A 17,587-nucleotide genomic window follows, 5' to 3' on the forward strand; every position below is an offset into this window, starting at 1 on the left:
TTCAGAGGATAATTTTTAGCGTCTTGTCTCTCCTTCCACCTTTGTGTTGTCTCTGGGCATGGAACCTTGTCAGCCTGTGGAAGAATTCCCCACACTAGAAGGACTGGTAAGCCAAAGGTTGCTTTTCTCACTTAATGGTTTCTTTAAAAAAAAATTCACATGGTTTATTTCTACTATAACATTTAGAAATTTGATGCAATCCTTTCTGAAATGATGACCAATCTCTCAAATATAGTCACAGACAGATGACATTTTACAAAATACAATCTATGGAAAACCCCCATCGGGCCTGGATGAGGTTCTTTTCCTCTGACTTGTCAGAGAGGGCTCCTGCGTTGTTCTATGCCCTGTTAATTTTCACTGGAGAAGAAAGCTATTTGAGTATACATCATGAGTTTCCCTGCAGTTGGGCTGACTAACAGCCTGAGACATGGGTCTTAAAGACAGCTCTACTGCAGGGTTCTACACACAGGTCCTCCTGGCTCTGAAACAGAAACATTTCTTCAGCTTATGGCTTTATTGCCGAGGAACATAGATCCACAGAGACTTATAAAAAATGTTTATTACATTTCTTTCGTGTGTGTGGTGTGAGTGTGGTATGTACATGCTTGTATGTGCATGAATGTATGTGGTATGTACGTGCTTATGTGTGTGCGTGCATATGTGTGTGGTGTGTATGTATGTGTAAGTATGTGTGGTGTGCGTATGTGATTGTGCGTGCATGTGTGTGGTATATGTATGCATGTGTAAGTATCTATGATATGTGTTTGTGTGTACATGCTTATGTATGTGCACATGTGTGTGCGTGTGCGTGTGTGTGGTGTGTATACTTGTGCAAGTATGTGTGGTGTGTTTATGTGTATGTACATGTGTGTGTGCACATGCGTGTGTGGAGTGTGTATGTATGTGTAAGTATGTGTGGTGTGTGTATGTGTATGTGCACGTGCATGTGTATGTGTGCGCGTGTGCGTGCATGTAGGTCAGAGGACAACTTGTTCTCTTTCCACTACATGTGTCTTGGGAATCAAACTCAAGTTGTCAGCCTTGGCAACAAGTACCTTTATACCTTGTGACCCCAGATGCTTAATTATAATTTATTATCTCTTCCCAAGAAAAATGTGGACATTTTTCTTCTAGAAGATTATGTCAGTGGTGAGCCAAACACCAGCTTGTCTGCTCTTAAACAAAAGCACACAAACCAAAAAACACATGGAAAGGAGACAGAAAAACCTAAGCACAAGATACCGCCTTGCCACTGGAGGCCCTGCGCTAATAGTTCTTGTGAAGTCAGGGAAAGTATTTTCTTAGGTTAGTTTATTGTGTGAACTATCTAGAGTTTTCTAGCTTATTGATTAAAATGCAGTAGGGCCTTCTCAATATACTGCTTGGTGGTTAGGAGTTTTCTTAAGATTTCTAAGAATGGCAGGTCAGTTTGTAGTCCCCAAAATACCCCCAGTCCAAGTCACTACGAACAGCCTGGTCCCAAAGCAGTGATTCTGATGTGTCTGTCTCTCAAATGAGTCACAGTTCTGGGAGGAGTCCCGAATGCGTGTCTGAGCTCTTGCCCACTGCTGTGCAGGGCAGCCAGTGGTGAGATGGTTGGAAATAGAGTCCTGTAGACAAAAGGAGGGGCCACAGCAGGAAGGGCAGGAACCCAGGTGTTAACTGGAAGACTTCTGTACACACACACCACCAATAAATACAAATAAGCTGTGGCAGGTTAGCTGGGTGAGGCAGTGCGTGCCTTTAATCCTAGAACTCAGGAGGGAAAGGCAGACAGATCTGAATAAAAGACCAGCCTGATAGCAAGGTCCAGGCTAAGAGGACAAACATGTTCTAGGACTGGACAGCAGTGTCCAGTCTATATGCCTGTGGGGATATACTAAAATCAAGTCTGGTAATCTTTAAGAGGTTATGTTTATGATGTGTGAGTTATGTAATACCTAATTTTTCAGAGAAACAGCTTGCACATAGAGCTATAGAAAGGCAAATGTTTGAGAGGAGAAATGGGTTTGAAGGAATAACTTGTAAAGATCTATTTTTGAGTTGGGTCAGGTAATGGTTTCGAAGAGCAGTGATTGTGTGTGTGTGCTTGTGTGTGTGTGTGTGTGTGTGTGTGTGTGTGAGCGCACGTGTGTGAGGAGGGCTAAAGCCTAAGTTACACCTGGATCTGTCTGCAGAGATAATCACATCTGTCCTGGATGTGGGATCAAGGATATTCTGTATTTGGGGGATGATGTTCAATAGTCCAATGCGCAGGCTGGACCATTGCAATGCTTCCGAGCAGTCGCTTCAGCTCTTCTGCCAAATTCCCCTAAAAAGCACCTTCCTGTGAGTGTCATCCAGGAAAAGTGTGCTTATCTGACAGACACCATTGCTGCTTTCTTAATGGGTCAGAAGCAGTTGATAACATTTGTTGTCTGAAGTGCAGCCGCCCACACATCAGTCTTTGTCATCAGCGTACACGAATGTTCACATCCTTAGGCTCAGACAAGTCCTGTCCGATGAAGTCTGCATCAGCCACATCCAGTTTTGCTTCTTGTCTCTGCTCGTCCCTTTTACGAGGGGGCCACTGAGACCAGAAAAGAGGCTCAGCTCCCTCAGGGAAATGGAATCCTGTAAGAGAAGAGAGAATGAGAGAGCCCAAGGGAGGACTGTGGGGATCTCATCTCAGCTGTTCCCGCTGAGTTCTGCTGGGCTTGCTGTGGTGTTCCCAGGGCCCCATCCCAGGCGAATGTGTGGGGCACCCATTCATGGAACCTGAAGTCTAGGAGCATGATAGCCAGGTCTGAGAAGCAAGTTCAGTTCAGCCATCCCCTCAGCAGTCTGTCCAGTGGGTCCTCCTCATGGGCCTCAGGGGACTTGGTCACTGTGTTCCTTGATCCACTGCCAGGCCAGAAGGCTTCATAAAATAATTTTCCATAAATGAGACTTCTGTGGCTTCTTCCAAGTCCTAGTATCGTCACATTTTTCTCCCGAGATGGCTATTTTAAACTCTCTTTGATTTTGATCTTGACCAAGGATAGCTTCCCTTGTTCTTATCTCACATGACTCTTTTAAAAAATTCTTTGATAGTCTCATGCATGTATATATATGATTTCATTCCTTTTCACCCCCTCAATATTCCCTTTCATCCACCCCACCTCACAGAACTCTAGATTTTTCCTAGCAAGTCCCAGCCTACCTTCATGTGTTTCTTCTGAGCTTCATTAGAGTTGCTTGCATGGCATAAGCAGGAAGTTACTGGAACATGGACAACTTATTAATGGCTACAACCCTTAAAGACAGCTACTTCCCATCTCTCAGCACTATTAACTCTCAGGGAGGGTGAGGCCTCACAAGCCCTTCCCATTTCCTTGGTGAACCTTTGTGGGGCTCACTTTGTGCAGCTCCTTTGTGGGTAACCACAGTTATGGCAAGATCATGAATGAGATGATCATGTCCTGTCCAGGAGACATCTTTTACAGCGTTACCCCTCACTCCCTGGATCTTTCATGTCCCCCTCCCCCCACAATCTTCTATGATGTCCCCAGATCCAGGGAAAGGGTGCCATAGATGTCCCATTTAGAGCTGAGCATATCCCACCATCCCTTAGTCTTGGTACTGCATCCAGTTCTGAGTCTCTTCATTAGCTGTTGTCTTTTGCAATGAGAGGAAGGCTCAGAGCAGTGCTAACCTAGGGGTGTAAACATGAATGTTTAGGCTGAGTGGTGGTGGCACATACTTTTAATCCCAACACTTGGGAGGCTCTGAATTCAAGGCCTGCCTGGTCTACAGAGTGAGTTCCAAGACAGCCAGAGCTACACAAAGAAATCCTGTCTTAAAAAAAAAAACCAAACCAAAATAACAAAAAGTGAATGTATAGAAGGCAGTTTTAAACATATGTCTATATAACAAAACAAAATTGTGGTTTCTCCCCTAAAGCCTATGATCTCTCCAGTTACCAACTCTTGGCCAAATTTACCATACTAGACATGAATGTCTTCTGTATTCAATAGGCCTCAAATCCAATCAGACAGGAGCTGGTACCTCCATATGCCACCATTGCAGCAGCGAGCATCTCTTGGCAGGCTTGGCTGCTACGTTTCCTCTCTAACACTATTCTCCATGTCCTCGCCCTCTCCCTGCCTTTTTAGACCTTCCTGTATCTATTTAAACTCATCATCTGTTTTACAAAGTTGTCCCTGACCCATCTTCCTAACTGCCTCTGGTTTCCAGTATCTGTGTCCTGTTCCGGCTGGTGTGCACGTCCTGAGCTCACTGCCAGGTCTCTCAGAGCTTCCCTGGCCTTCCTCTGCAGAGGTCAGGCTCATCTGTAGGTGTTTACCATATATCTCTAAATCCCACGGGGGAGTCTGTGACTTGAGTGGAGCAGGTAGGAAGCGTAGCGTGCTGTGCACACAGTGTGCGGGTCTGGTCAGCTATCTCTGGCTATTCAGTTTTCCTTCTAACACGACGGCTTGTCACTGTGTTTATTGCTGCCTTCTCATGCTGAAAACTTAAAGGAGACAGCTCAAGACTGTGGCGATCATGGGGGACATGGCCATTTTGTGTTGGATCAGAGTCATACTGATTTGGAGCAGGTATCAGTTACATTATTTATGAACACACTGCCTGACAGAAACAACCCAAAGGAAGAAGGACTCCTTTTGGCTCAGGTGTCAGAGGGGTCACTCCATCGTGGCAGGGAGGCAGAAGGCTGTGATGGGATGCTTATGTCACAGCAGACCAGGAAGCAGGAAGGTGTAACACGAGGGGCTGGCTTGTTGGGGTATCTGTCCCGCCCAGTACCCCACAACCGGAAAGCCTCAAAGAAAATTACACACAGGACTCCATTAGGTTATAAACTGATTGGCCCATTAGCTCAGGCTTCTTATTAGTTATTATGACTTATATTAACCCATTATTCTGATCTATGTTAGCCATATGGCTTGGTACCTTTTTCAGCTGTCAGCTTACATGTTGCTTCTTCGGTGGTCTGGGCAGGAATGGCAGAGGAAGCTTCCTGCTTCCAGAATACTCCTGTTCTCTTTGCTCCACCTCTACTTCCTGTCTGGTTTTCCCACCGATACTTCCTGCCTGGCCAATCAGCATTTGTTTAAAATATGATTGACAGAATACAGACAATTCTCCTGCACCAGAAAGGGAAGTGAGGACTCCTAGACCTGTGCTGATGATGAACTGCTGCCAGCTCAGCCCCGACTCCCCAAACAGTGCCACCATCTGGGGAGTAAGTTCAAACCATGAGCAAGAAGGGGCCATTTCAGTTTTGAAGCATTAAGCCTGGAAAAGAGACAGCACCTTAGCTGGACTCCACCCAGCAACAGGCATGCAGGCTTCACCCCCAAAGTGCTTCCAAGTTTTTGCTGTTTCGACTTTTAAAATTTTTTGGCATCCTGGGAGGTAAGCAGTATTAAATATTCTCCAGTGTCAGAGGACACCTATAAAAGTGGATCCATGGTTTGGCCATATGATTGGCTCATTGCGTTCCTGTAGGAGTTCATGGAGCAGATCCCTACAGACACAGGAGAAGTGGAGTCCCCACTGACATGGAAGAAGTGGGGTCCCACTGACACAGCAGAAGTGGGGTCCAGTTCTTTTTTTAACTAACTACATTTATTCATTTATTTTATGAATAAAATAATATTTTCCTCCCTTTCTGCCCCTTGTCTTCCCCTCCCCCCAACCACCCTTCTGTTTCTGTTCAGAAAAGGGCAGGCCTTCCACGGGTATCAACAAAGCACAGCATAGCAAGTTACAGTAGGACTAAGCTCCTCCCCTGGAATTAAGGCTCGGCAAGGCAACTCAGTAAAAGGAATAGGTTCCCAAAAGCCAGCTAAAGCTTTAGGGGCAGCCTCTGATCCCACTGCTAGGAGTCCCACATGTAGACTAAGCTACGCAATTGTCACACATATGTCGAAGGCGTAAGTTAGTCCCATGAAGGCTTCCAAGATGTTGACGCAGAGTCTGTGAGCCCCCATGAGACTAGGTTGTATCTGTGGGTTCCCTTATGATGTCCTTGACCCCCACTAACCCATAATGTCCTTCCTACCTTTCATCAGGGATTCCCTGAGCTCAGCCTAAGGTTTGGGTCTTTGCATCAGTTTCTGTCAGTTGCTGAATGAAACCTCTCTGAAGACAACAGGGGCAATCACCAACCTATAAGAATACAGTATATTGTTAGGCATCATTACATTGACATTTTTTTCTCTCTCCATTCATATCTGATCTAGTTGTAATTTTTTGTTTGTTTGTTTGCTTGTTTTTTCAAGAAAGGGTTTCTCTGTAGCTTTGGAGCCTGTCCTGGAACTCACTCTGTAGACCAGGCTGGCCTTGAACTCACAGAGATCAACCTGCCTCTGCCTCCTGAGTGCTGGGATTAAAGGCATGCACCACCATCATCTAGCTCTCATGTTTGGTTCTATCTTTCATTTGTGGGCCATCCAGCCTCTGGGTGCTGGCACTCCAGTGTCAGGGTGAGCCCACTCTCTCAGGCTGAACAAGTCATTGGTTGACCACTCCCACAATCCTGATCCCAGGTATCCCATAGGCAGGACAGACTGTAGGTCAAAGGTTGTATGGCTGGGCTGGCATCCCAATCCCTCCACAGGAAGTTCCTCCTGGCCACTGGAGATGATCAGTTCAGGCCACACACTCACCATTGCTTAGCTGGAGTCATCCTTATAGATTCCTGGGAGCTTCCCTCGCACCAGGGCTCTGCCTGACCCCGAAATGCCCCCCATTTCTGTCATCTCTTTCAGTTTTCTCCCCTTGCATCCACCCCTCAACCATATCCCTCATGTTCCCATCTCCACCCAGCCCCTCTCTACCCACGAGATCATTTCTTTTTCCCCTTCCCCATGAGATCCATGCATCCCCCTTGGACCTTCTTTGTTACCGAGCCTCTCTGGGTCTGTGGATTGAGGCCTGTTTTTCCTGTACTTTGCAGCTAATATCCACTTACTAGTGAGTGCTTTCTGTGTTTGTCTTCTGGGTCTGGGCTATCTCACTCAGGATGGTTTTTATCCAGTTCCATACTTTTACCTTAAAATTTCCTGATGTCGTTGTTTTTCCCGCTGAGTAGTACTCCACTGTGTAAATGGACTACATTTTTTTCTCTTACCCATTCTTCTGTTGAGGGGCATCTAGGTTGTTTCCAGGTCTGACTATTACAAATAAGGTTGATATAAATATAGTTGAACAAGTGTCCTTGTGGTATGATTGAGCATTCTTTGGGAATATGCCCAAGAGTGTTATAGCTGGGTCTTAAGGTAGATTGATTCCCAATTTTGTGAAAAACTGCCATACTGATTTCCAGAGTGAATATACAAGTTTGCGTTCCCACCAACAATGGATGAGTGTTCCCTTACTCTACATCCTCTCCAGCATAAGCTATCACTGGTGTTTTGTTCTTAGCCATTCTGACCAGTGTAAGATGGTATCTCAGAGTCGTTTTGATTTGCATTTCCCTGATAGCTAAAGATGTTGAATATTTCTTTTTTTAAATTTATTTTTGCTTATTAAAAATCTATCTTTTCTCATTTTGTATACCAATCCCAATTCCCACTCTGTCCCCTCCTCTTGATCCTTTTATCTCCCCCCTACCTCCTCCCCATCCACTCTTCAGATAGGGTAAGGCTTCCCATGGGGATTCAACAAAGCCTAGCACATTGCTTTGACGCAGGACCAAGGCCCTCCCCATTATATCTAGACTGAGCAAGGTATTCCTCCAAAGAGAATAGGTTCCAAAAAGCCAGTACAAGCAGTAGGGATAAATCCTGGTCTCACTGCCAGTGGCCCCACAGTCTGCTCCAGCCATACAATTGTAACCCACATTCAGAGGGCCTAGTTTGGTCCTGTGCTGGTTCCCTCACTGTCAACCAGGAGTTGGTGAGCTCTCATTAGCTCAGGTAGACTGTTTCAGTGGGTGTCCCCATCATGGTCTTGACCTCTTTGCTCGTATTCTCACTCCTCCACTCTTTGACTAGACTTTGGGAGCTCAGCCCAGTGCTCCTCTGTGGATCTCTGCCTCTGCTTCCATCAGTTGCTGGATGAAAGTTCTATGGTGACATTTAAGATAGTCATCAGTCTGACTACAGGGAAAGGCCAATTCAGGTGTCCTCTCTACTATTGGTCAGGATCTTAGCTGGGGTAATCCTTTTGTATTCCTGGGAATTTCTCTAGTGCTGGGTTTCTTGCTAGCTGCATAATGACTCTCTCAATCAAGATATCTCTTTAGTTCTTTAAGTGTATCTCCACTATTTGAGAATCTTCTGTTGAGAATTCTGTGTTTAGACCTGTACCCCATTTTTTAATTGGGTTATTTGGCTTTTTGATTTCTAGGTTTTTTTATTTCTTTATATATTTTTAGATATTAGCCTTCTGTCAGATGTGAGACGGGTGGAAGAACTTTTCCCACTGAGTGGGCTGCCGTTTTACCCTATTGACGGTGTCCTTTGCTTACAGAAGCTTTTCAGTTTCATGAGGTTCCATTTATTCGTTGTCAGTCTTAGTGCTGGCACTCAAGACTATTTCCCACTTTCTCTTTTATCAGGTTCAGTATAAGTAAATTTATGTTGAGGTCTTTGATTCACTTGGCTTTGAGTTTTGTGCAGGATAATAGACATGGATTTATTTGCATCCTTGTACTTGCTGACATCAAGTTATAACAGCATCGTTTATTTGTTGAAGATGCTGTCTTTTTTCCATTGTATAATTTTGGCTTCCTTGTCAAATATCACATGTCCATAAATGTGTGGATTTACATCTGGGTCTTCATTTAGATTCCAGTGATCCACTGTTTTTTTATGCCAATACCATGCAGTTTTTATTACTGTAGCTGTCTCTGTATTTGTGCTTGGAATCAGGAATGGTGATACCTCCAGAAGTTCCTTTATTGTATAGGATTGTTTTAACTATCCTGGGTTTGTTGTTTTACCATATGAAGTTAAGTATTGTTTTTTCAGTGTCTGTAAAGAATTGTGTTGAGATTTTTTGCTTGTTTTTGTTTTTTTGAGACAGGGTTTCTCTGTAGCTTTGGAGCCTGTTATAGACCAGGCTGGCCTTGAACTCACAGAGATCCACCTGCCTCTGCTTCCCTGAAGTGCTGGGTTTAAAGGCGTGCCCCACTACTGCCTGGTGAATTGTGTTGAGATTTTAATGAGAATTCCTTTGAATCTGTAGATAGCTCTTGGTAATACGGTCATTTTTACTTTGCTAATCCTACTGATCCTTGAACATGGGAGATCTTTCCATCTTCTGACATCTTCTCCAGTTTCTTTCTTCAGAGACTTGAAGCTCTTGCCATACATGCCTTTCACTTGTTTACATAGTTACACCAACTTATTTTGTATTATTTGTGGCTATTGTGAAGAATGGTGTTTCCCTGATTTCTTTCTCATCCCATTTAAAATGTATACTGATTTTTTTTTCAGTTAATCTTGTGTCCAGCCACTTTACTATAGGTGTTTATCAGCTGTAGGAGTTCTCTGACAGAATTTTTGGTGTCACTTATGTGTACTATCATATCATGAAGTGTTTATTTATTTATTCTTTTTCAATAAAAAATTGAGAGTCAGATATCAGGAAAAGAACCTGAAAGATTAGTGAGCGGGGGAGCAGTCACCAGTTGCCTCTTACCTCTTCCATTTCTCCCTCTGAAAGGGCCAAGGTCCTCTCTCTGTCCTGTCATACTACTTCCTGTCTCTTACCTGACCACAGTCCTATAAACCTCTATGGTTAATTTTGGCCAGCTAGTGGCATGCTCTGCCCTCTGACTCCAAGCAAGCTTTATTTGTCAGAACACAAACAAAATATCACACAATATATCCTCCTTTTGGTCTAAATAAAAAGAGAAAGTTTGAAGTAACATAGTAAAACTATATACAATAAGTACAATAGCTATTTACAAAAACATACAGGCAAGAATTACATTAACAATGTCTAGTTCATTTACATTTGATAAATTCAGAGAAAATATTCCATTATCTATCCTATCTTGGTGAGTCCAAAGTTTTGTACCTAATTCACTTTCTATTCTAGCTTATATTATTAACCCAAAATATCTTTTTATGTCTCCCAACCTTATACACTTTACACATCATTAGTGAGTTTCTCTTCTGAGTCTGGTAGCAAGGAAAACTATGATTAGTCTTCGGCTCTGATGAAGACCTGAGAAGGATATAATATTACCCGAGTAAGCAGGAAGAACAGAGCAAACAACTTCCAAAACTAAGAAATGACAGAAACAGGTGACTGCCTGGACAGTCACCCGAGGCTCCTCTGCAACAACACTGGGGCAACCATCTTCGGCTTTCAGGCTGAAAATATCTGACAGACTTTTTCTATGAAGCAGGAATTTTGAAGGACTCTCCTGCCTTATCTTGGGAAAGTTCTGCAGTCACTTTCTTTTGTATCCTGCTTGTCCAATTTAGACAACATTCTATCAGCATTTGAGGCAAGGGCAGTGGCTAACTTTTGCCACAAAGAAAGTAAGCTACATATGGAGATTTTTTTTGATGCCCATCATCTTCTCTGAAGTAGATTGGTGCTACCAGGAGCAGAAATATGTCACTGTCAAAAAAAAATGAAACCTTATGTGATTTAAACATCTGAAATGCCATATTCTGTAGCTCTCTGAAACATTTGAGGACCACACAACTATCAAAAACATATCTCTCTTTGACTTTAAAAACATACCTAACATGAGTGACTACAAGTTTGACTGTAATAGGTGACTAACTACTAATATAATTTCTTTATTATCCTAAATAGTTTATAATAGTAACTTCCAAAGACTAGAAATTTGCATTACATTGTTAAATGAGATGTACAGGTACATTACCTTAAAGACATATGTAACATATGTACAGTATGTTCTAGCAAAAATAACCCTAAATTTGTATCAATATATAAAAATCTATACCAGTGTATTTAAGACTAGTAGTTACTTATATGGCTTAAAAGTAAACTCTATAGTCTACCTTTTTATCTTATCATTTCTATACCCCCTCTTTTGCTTTTCAGAACAGTTGTTTCTGTAATAAATTTAAGGTTTTTTATAACTGTGGGCTGTTCCTCTCTAATTTTATAATATAATGATACAGTTGGTTCTCCTTTAAATTACCCTGTCTTTGTCTGAATATCTCTATTATCTGTTTTAGTAAGTTTTTCTAAGGTTTGTAACTTACCAATCAAAATTGCATTATTTTCGTTAGTAAACTTTTCTAAGGCCTATATCTTGGCACTTGTATCAGCCAACTTTTTTTTAAGGATAAAACAAGAATTAATAAACCAATAATGCTTATAAATAACATTATAAATCCCAGCTAAGTTAATTATCTTCTCATTTAATTATTCCATTTTTAAATGATCCATTGTGGAATCATACAGAGGCCTAACTCCCTCTGTCATAACTGTTTCTCAATTTTTTAATGTGGGAAAAATTCTCTCTCTTTTTAAAAATTATTTATTTTTATTTTATGTACATTGGTATTTTGCCTGCATGCATGTCTGTGAAAGAGTGTCAGATATCCTTGAACAGGAGGTATAAACCGTTGTAAGCTGTTTTGTGAGTGCTGGGAATTGAGCCTGCATCCTCTGGAAGAGCAGCCAGTGTTCTTAATCACTGAGCCATCTCTATAGTACCTCTCTCTTTTTTAAACTAATTCTACTGGCAATGACAGTGAAGTGTAAGGGCAGCTGTCACTGTGTAGCACATTTGGGCAGAAAACACGGATGGACACAGCCTGGCTGTGGGCAGCTGCAGCTGCTAGCATGTAGCAGTGAGCTGAGAGTATGTGGTGGTTGCAACAGTAGAAGCCTGAGTGAATGTCAAGGCTGCCTAGTGTGGCAGCAACCCAAGGAGGGGATCCTGGGAAAGCCTGCAACCCCGGTGAGAGGGAGTCAGCTGTCAAGTAGATACAGGATAGTGCCTAAGAAGGACACATGGCAGGAGCTGCCTGATGCAGAGCCAGGTGATCATGGGAGGGTAAGTTCCGCAGTGTTTGTAGCCCAGGTGCCTCTGGAGTGTGGGGCTTGTGGAGTTTAGGTGGCACCCAGAGACTGCTGTCGAGAGGAAAATTCCAGACTCGCTCTGAGGACTTGGAGAAAGAAAGGAAATGCCAGCTGGTGGCAAGGGAAGGGCCAAGCAGCTGTCTTGTAAATTTGTGCTCCATGTTGGGTTCCAGATAGAGTGTTTATCTAATTATTCTTTATCAATAAAAAAAAATCAAGAGTCAGTTATCAGGATGAGAATCCAAAAAAATCAGAGAAACAGGGGAGCAGCCACCAGTTGCCTGCTACTCTTCCGTTCCTTCATCCAAAAGGGCCAAGATCCTCTCCCAGCTCCCCCTTACCACTTCCTGTCTCCTCTCTCTACAGTCATCCAAACTTCTATGGTCAGCTAGTGGCCAGCTCTGCCCTTTGACTTCAAGCAAGCTTTATTTGTCAGAAGACAATCAGAATATCACACAACAACATCATGTGTAAACAGCAACACTTGACTTCTCCTTTACAATTTGTGTTTTTGTCTTATTACTGCAGCTAGAACTTTGAGTTTTGTATTAAATTGAATATTATATTATTAGATGCTGTATATTGAATTTATTATGTTTAGGTATGTTCCTTGTATCCCTGATCTCTCCAAAACTTTTATCATGAAGGTATGTTGGATTTTGTCAAAAGCTTTTTCAGCATCTAATGAGTCGACCATATATAATTTTTCCTTTCAGTTTGTTTATATGGTGGATTACATTGACAGATTTTTATATGTTGAACCATCTCCACATCTCTGGGATGAAGCTTACTTGATTATGGTAGATGATCTTTTTGATGGGTTCTTGGATTTAGTTTGCAAAAATTTTACAATCTTTTTTACAAGTATTTTTACATCAATGTTCTTGAGGGAAATTGGTCTGTAATTGTATTTCTTTGTTGAGTCTTTGTGTGGTTTGGGTATCAGGGTGACTGTGGCCTCATTTAAAGAATTTGCCAATGTTCCTTTTGTTTCTGTTTTGTGGAGTAATTTAAGGAGTTTTGGCAGTAGCTCTTCTTTGAAAGTCTGGTAAAATTCTGTACCGAAACCATCTGGCTCTGGGCTTTTTTTGTTTGGGAGATTTTTAAATAATTCCTTCTATTTCCTTAGGAGGTATAGGTCTTATTTAAATTGTTTATCTGGTCTTTTTAACTTTGGTGTGTGGTACCTATCAAGAAATTTGTCATTTTCTTTTAGATTTTCCAATACAGGCTTTTGTAGTATGACCTAATGATTCTCCAGATTTCCTCAGTGTCTGCTGTTATGCCTCTCTTTTTCATTTCTGGTTCTGTTAATTTGGGTATCATCTCTCTGTCTTTTAGTTAGTTTGGATAGGTTTGTCTATCTTGTTGATTTTCTCAAAGCACCAACTCTTTATTTCATTGATTTTTTGTATTGTTCTCTTTGTTTCTATTTTCTTGATTTCAGCCTTCAATTTGATTATTTCCTACCTTCTATTTCTCGTGAATATGCTTGCTTCTTTTTGTATGAGAATTCTCTAAATTCTTTATGCAGGTGCTTAGTACTATGAACTTTCCTCAGCATTGCTTTCATTGTGTCCTATAAGTTTGTGTTGTACATGCATTTTCACTGAATTCTAGAAAGTCTTTAATTTCTTTGCTTATTTCTTCGTTGACCCATTGGTAATTTCGTTGAGAGTTAATCTTTTTCATGTGCTTGTAGGCTTTCTGTAGTTTGTTTTGTTTTGAACTCTACTTTAATTCATGGTGATTTAATAAGATGCAGGAGGTTATTCCTTTTATTTTTTTGTACCTGTTGAGACTTGCTTTATGACTCCATATGTGGTCAGTTTTGGAGAAGGTTCCCTGGGGTGCTGAGAAGGTGTATTCTTTGATGTTTGGGCGAAATGTTCTGTAGATATCTCTCAGGTCCATTTGAGTCACAACATCTACTTGTTTCGTTATGTCTCTGTTTTGTTTCTGTCTGGCAAACCTGTCCATTGGTGAGAGTGAGGTGTTGAAGTTTCCCACAATTACTGTGTCAAATTCAGTGTGTGGTCTAAGATTTAGTAATCTTTCTGTTACAAATGTGAGTGCCCTTGTATTTGTGGCATAGATGTTTAGCATTGAGACTTCACCTTGATGAGTTTTTTTTATGCATATGCAGTGTCCTCAATCTCTTCGATTCTGGTTTGAAATCTATTTTGTCAAATATTAGGGTAGCTATTCAGCTTGCTTCTTAGGTTGTTTGATTGTACAATCTTTTCCCAATCCTTTTCTCTGAGGTGATGTCTGTCTTTGATGTTGAGGTGTGTTCCTTGTCTGCAGCAGAAGTATGGATCCTGTTTTTTTTTACCCATCTGTTACATTGTATATTTTTATTGATGAATTGAGTTCATTGATATTGAGAGATATTAACGACCAGTGATTTTTAATTCATGTTATTTTTGTTGGTGGTGGTGGTAGTAGTGGTAGTGTGTGTGTGTGCGTGTGTGTATGTGTTCCTCCTTTGGGTTTTGCTGGTGTGAGATTATGTGTTGCCTGTGTTTTCATGGGTGTAGCTAATTTCCTTGAGTTGGTGTTTTCCTTCCATAACCTTTTGTAGGACTGGATTTGTGGACAGAAATTGTTTAAATTTGATTCTGTCATGAAATATCTTGTTTTCTTCATCTATAGTGATTGAAAATTTTGCTGGGTATCATAATCTGGGCTGATATATGTGGTTTCTTCGTATCTTCAAGATATCTGTTCAGGCCCTTCTGTCTTTTAAGTCTCCAGTGAAGTTGGATGTAATACTAATAGATCTGCCTTTATATGTTATTTGGTCTTTTTTCTTTGCAGCTTTTCATATTATTTGTTCTGTATGTTTAGTGTTTTGATTATTATGTGGTGAGGGGACACTTTTTTTCTGGTCCAGTCTATTTGGTGTTCTGTAAGATTCTTGTACCTTCATAGGCATATCCTTCTTTAGGTTGGGAAAGTTTTCTTTTATGATTTTTTGGGATATATTTTCTGGATCTTTGAGTTGTAATTCTTCTCCTTCTTCTATTCATATTTTTCATAGGTTTGGTCTTTTCATAGTGCCCAAGATTTCCTGCATGTTTTGTGTTGGGAATTTTTCAGATTTAAAAATTTTTTTGACTGTTGAATCTATTTCTTCTATCATATCCTTCAACACCTGGGCTCCTCTCATCCATACCTTGTATTCTGCTGATGATGCCTGCATTTGTAGTTCCTGTCGTTGTTTACTCAGATTTTTCATTTCTAGAATTCCCTCAGTTTGTGTTTTCTTTATTGTTTCTTTTTTCTTGTCTTTCTTGTTATTTTTAACATATTTATTGATTTTTTTTCTAATTTTTTGTCTGTCTTTTTCCTTGATTTCTTTAAGGGGTTTTTTAAATTTTCACCCTAAGGACCTCTATCATCATCTTCATAAAATTATTTTTAAAGTTATTTTCTTGTACTCCAGCTGCATTGGAATGTTCAGGTCTTGTCATAGGATAGTTGGTTCTGATGGTGCCCTTTGTGTTGTTGGTTGTATTTTCACACTGGTGTTTAGGCATCTGAATTTGGGATGATATAGGTATAGGCGTTGATTTCTGGTTTTGCCCTTGTTGGATGGGTGTTCTGCTCTGTTGTTTTCCATTTCTTCTCTGGTCTTCTGACCTAAGTGGTGACTGACAAGTCTTTAGGTTCAGTAGGGTGTCTCCACTGAGGTTTGGGGGGCTTGGGTTCCTAGATCTAGCCTGCCGTCTGATAAAGCCCAAGTCCTCCTCAAAAGTTGTAGACCAGAATATGGAGCCCAGAGAATGCTGTTCCTCTCACTGGTGTGGACTATACCTGGGCCCATGGAGTCTGTCAGAGCTGGGGGCAGAGACTGGCTGTAGGGTCGCATGATGAGGTGTGAGGGCCAGGAGCCAACTTCTTAAGTGTCTTTTATGGAGGTGTTTTCACCTTCTCTGCACACACGGAAATTTCCTTTAATTCTCCCTACTGTTCTGTTTCGCCGAAGTGTTAAACTGTCTAAGCGGGTTGAGCCCTGTGCTGAAAGGTTGGTTTTGTGTATCCTAGGGGAATGGACTAACCTAGGAAAGGAAAATGTTGGAGGTGATAGCGTGAGCACATTATAGTATTTTCACATGCTTTACAGGAGAACAACTTGACAATTCATTTTCCTCTATATTTACTTGTTTTGTGTGTTTGTGGTCTCATGTGGTCAGAGGTCAGACTTTGGGAGTTGGTTCTCTTTTCCATATGCTGTCAGCCTTGGCTAGCAAAGCCCTAGCCACTGAACCATCTCTCCAGGCCTGCCCTTCACTGTTTGTGCTGTCCAGAAATAATTTGTGCACAGCGTCTTCCTGATGTCACTTTTCTTTTCAGGTGACCCTCCTGGTGGCTCCTCCATGCACCCGAGAGAGGCATTATGAGCACCTTGGACGGTGTTGCAGCAAATGCGAACCAGGTACCTCAGGGATTTCTAGCTTTCCTTTTTTTTTCTGTCCTAAGAAATGAAGGAAGAAATTTATAGACCTTACATGATAGTGGTAGGTAATGATGGTTGCCACTCAGAAGACAGAATGCTTCCCCTCAATAGATAGCATCACCTATGAATCTAGCACAGTTTCACAAACTCTACTGGTCCTGAGATGGCAGAGTTTCCCGAAATCACATCCTAGCAAAGCATGAAGTGTGTCTGACCCTTGAAAGCGTGCGCACAGCAGTCTTATTCCAGAATGACTAACTGGACTTGCTTATCCCTTGACAGATCTTCTCCCATACAGCAGTCTAAGAACACAAAGGCGACCACCCACCACCTTGCACAAATGTGGCCAGTGTTTGTGTGCCCCCGTGGAGTACCAACCTCTTAGGTCCTCACTTTCTCTTGTTCTTGGAGAGGGTAGAAGAAGCTGGGTTACTTTATAACTGAGGTCTTTCTGGGTGTTCTGATTGCAAATAGCTCTTGAGTATAGAGGACATAGAGCCAATACTTTTTTTTGGTTTTTGGTGTTTGGTTTTTCAAGATAGGGTTTCTCTGTAACTTTGGAGCCTGTCCTGGAACTAGCTCTTGTAGACCAGGCTGGCCATGAACTCACAGAGATCTACCTGCCTTTGCCCCCCAAGTACTGGGATCAGAGGTGTGCACCACCACCACCTGACTTCAGAGCCAATACTTTGATCGAGTACATGTGTGTATGTGCAGCACGCACACATGTGTCAGTGGAAGATTCTTGGTCAACATAAACTAGCCGCTAGCAAATAGTGCATACAAAACAATGTCGACAAGTATCCGTGGTGACAGTAGAGGAGAGACTGAGGATGGGAGGGGAAGACCAATCCTCTTCCTCAGCCCTCTTCTTCCTGTAGTTCGTTCCAGCAAACCCCTCAGGGTCTACGGGGCACAGTGTAATTTCTGAGTTCAATTTCTCAGTCAGCAGAGTCTGGGAGTGCAAAAGATGGTTGGTTGGATGGTTGTTTATTTAGACAAACTAAGAGACATCTGTAGTCACAGTAAACCTCAGAGGGGGCAACAGTACACACAGCGAATCTGGGGCAGGATATTTCGACTAGCAGAGGCCTGAGGAGCCCAGGTGCT

General features: G+C 41.9%; 1 protein-coding gene across 1 annotated transcript in view; it reads left to right on the top strand.

Moving 5' to 3' along the window:
• Tnfrsf11a (TNF receptor superfamily member 11a) overlaps positions 1–17,587 on the top strand; it is a 70,362-nt gene that overhangs the window by 21,580 nt on the left and 31,195 nt on the right. The window contains exon 2 of the mRNA XM_085688419.2: positions 16,375–16,456. Coding sequence (XP_085544545.2) covers positions 16,375–16,456 — 82 coding nt within the window. The remainder of the gene's footprint in view (positions 1–16,374; positions 16,457–17,587) is intronic.

Source organism: Myodes glareolus, chromosome 5 (genome assembly GCF_982192425.1).
Source record: "Myodes glareolus chromosome 5, mMyoGla1.1, whole genome shotgun sequence".
NCBI classification, from domain to species: domain Eukaryota; kingdom Metazoa; phylum Chordata; class Mammalia; order Rodentia; family Cricetidae; genus Myodes; species Myodes glareolus.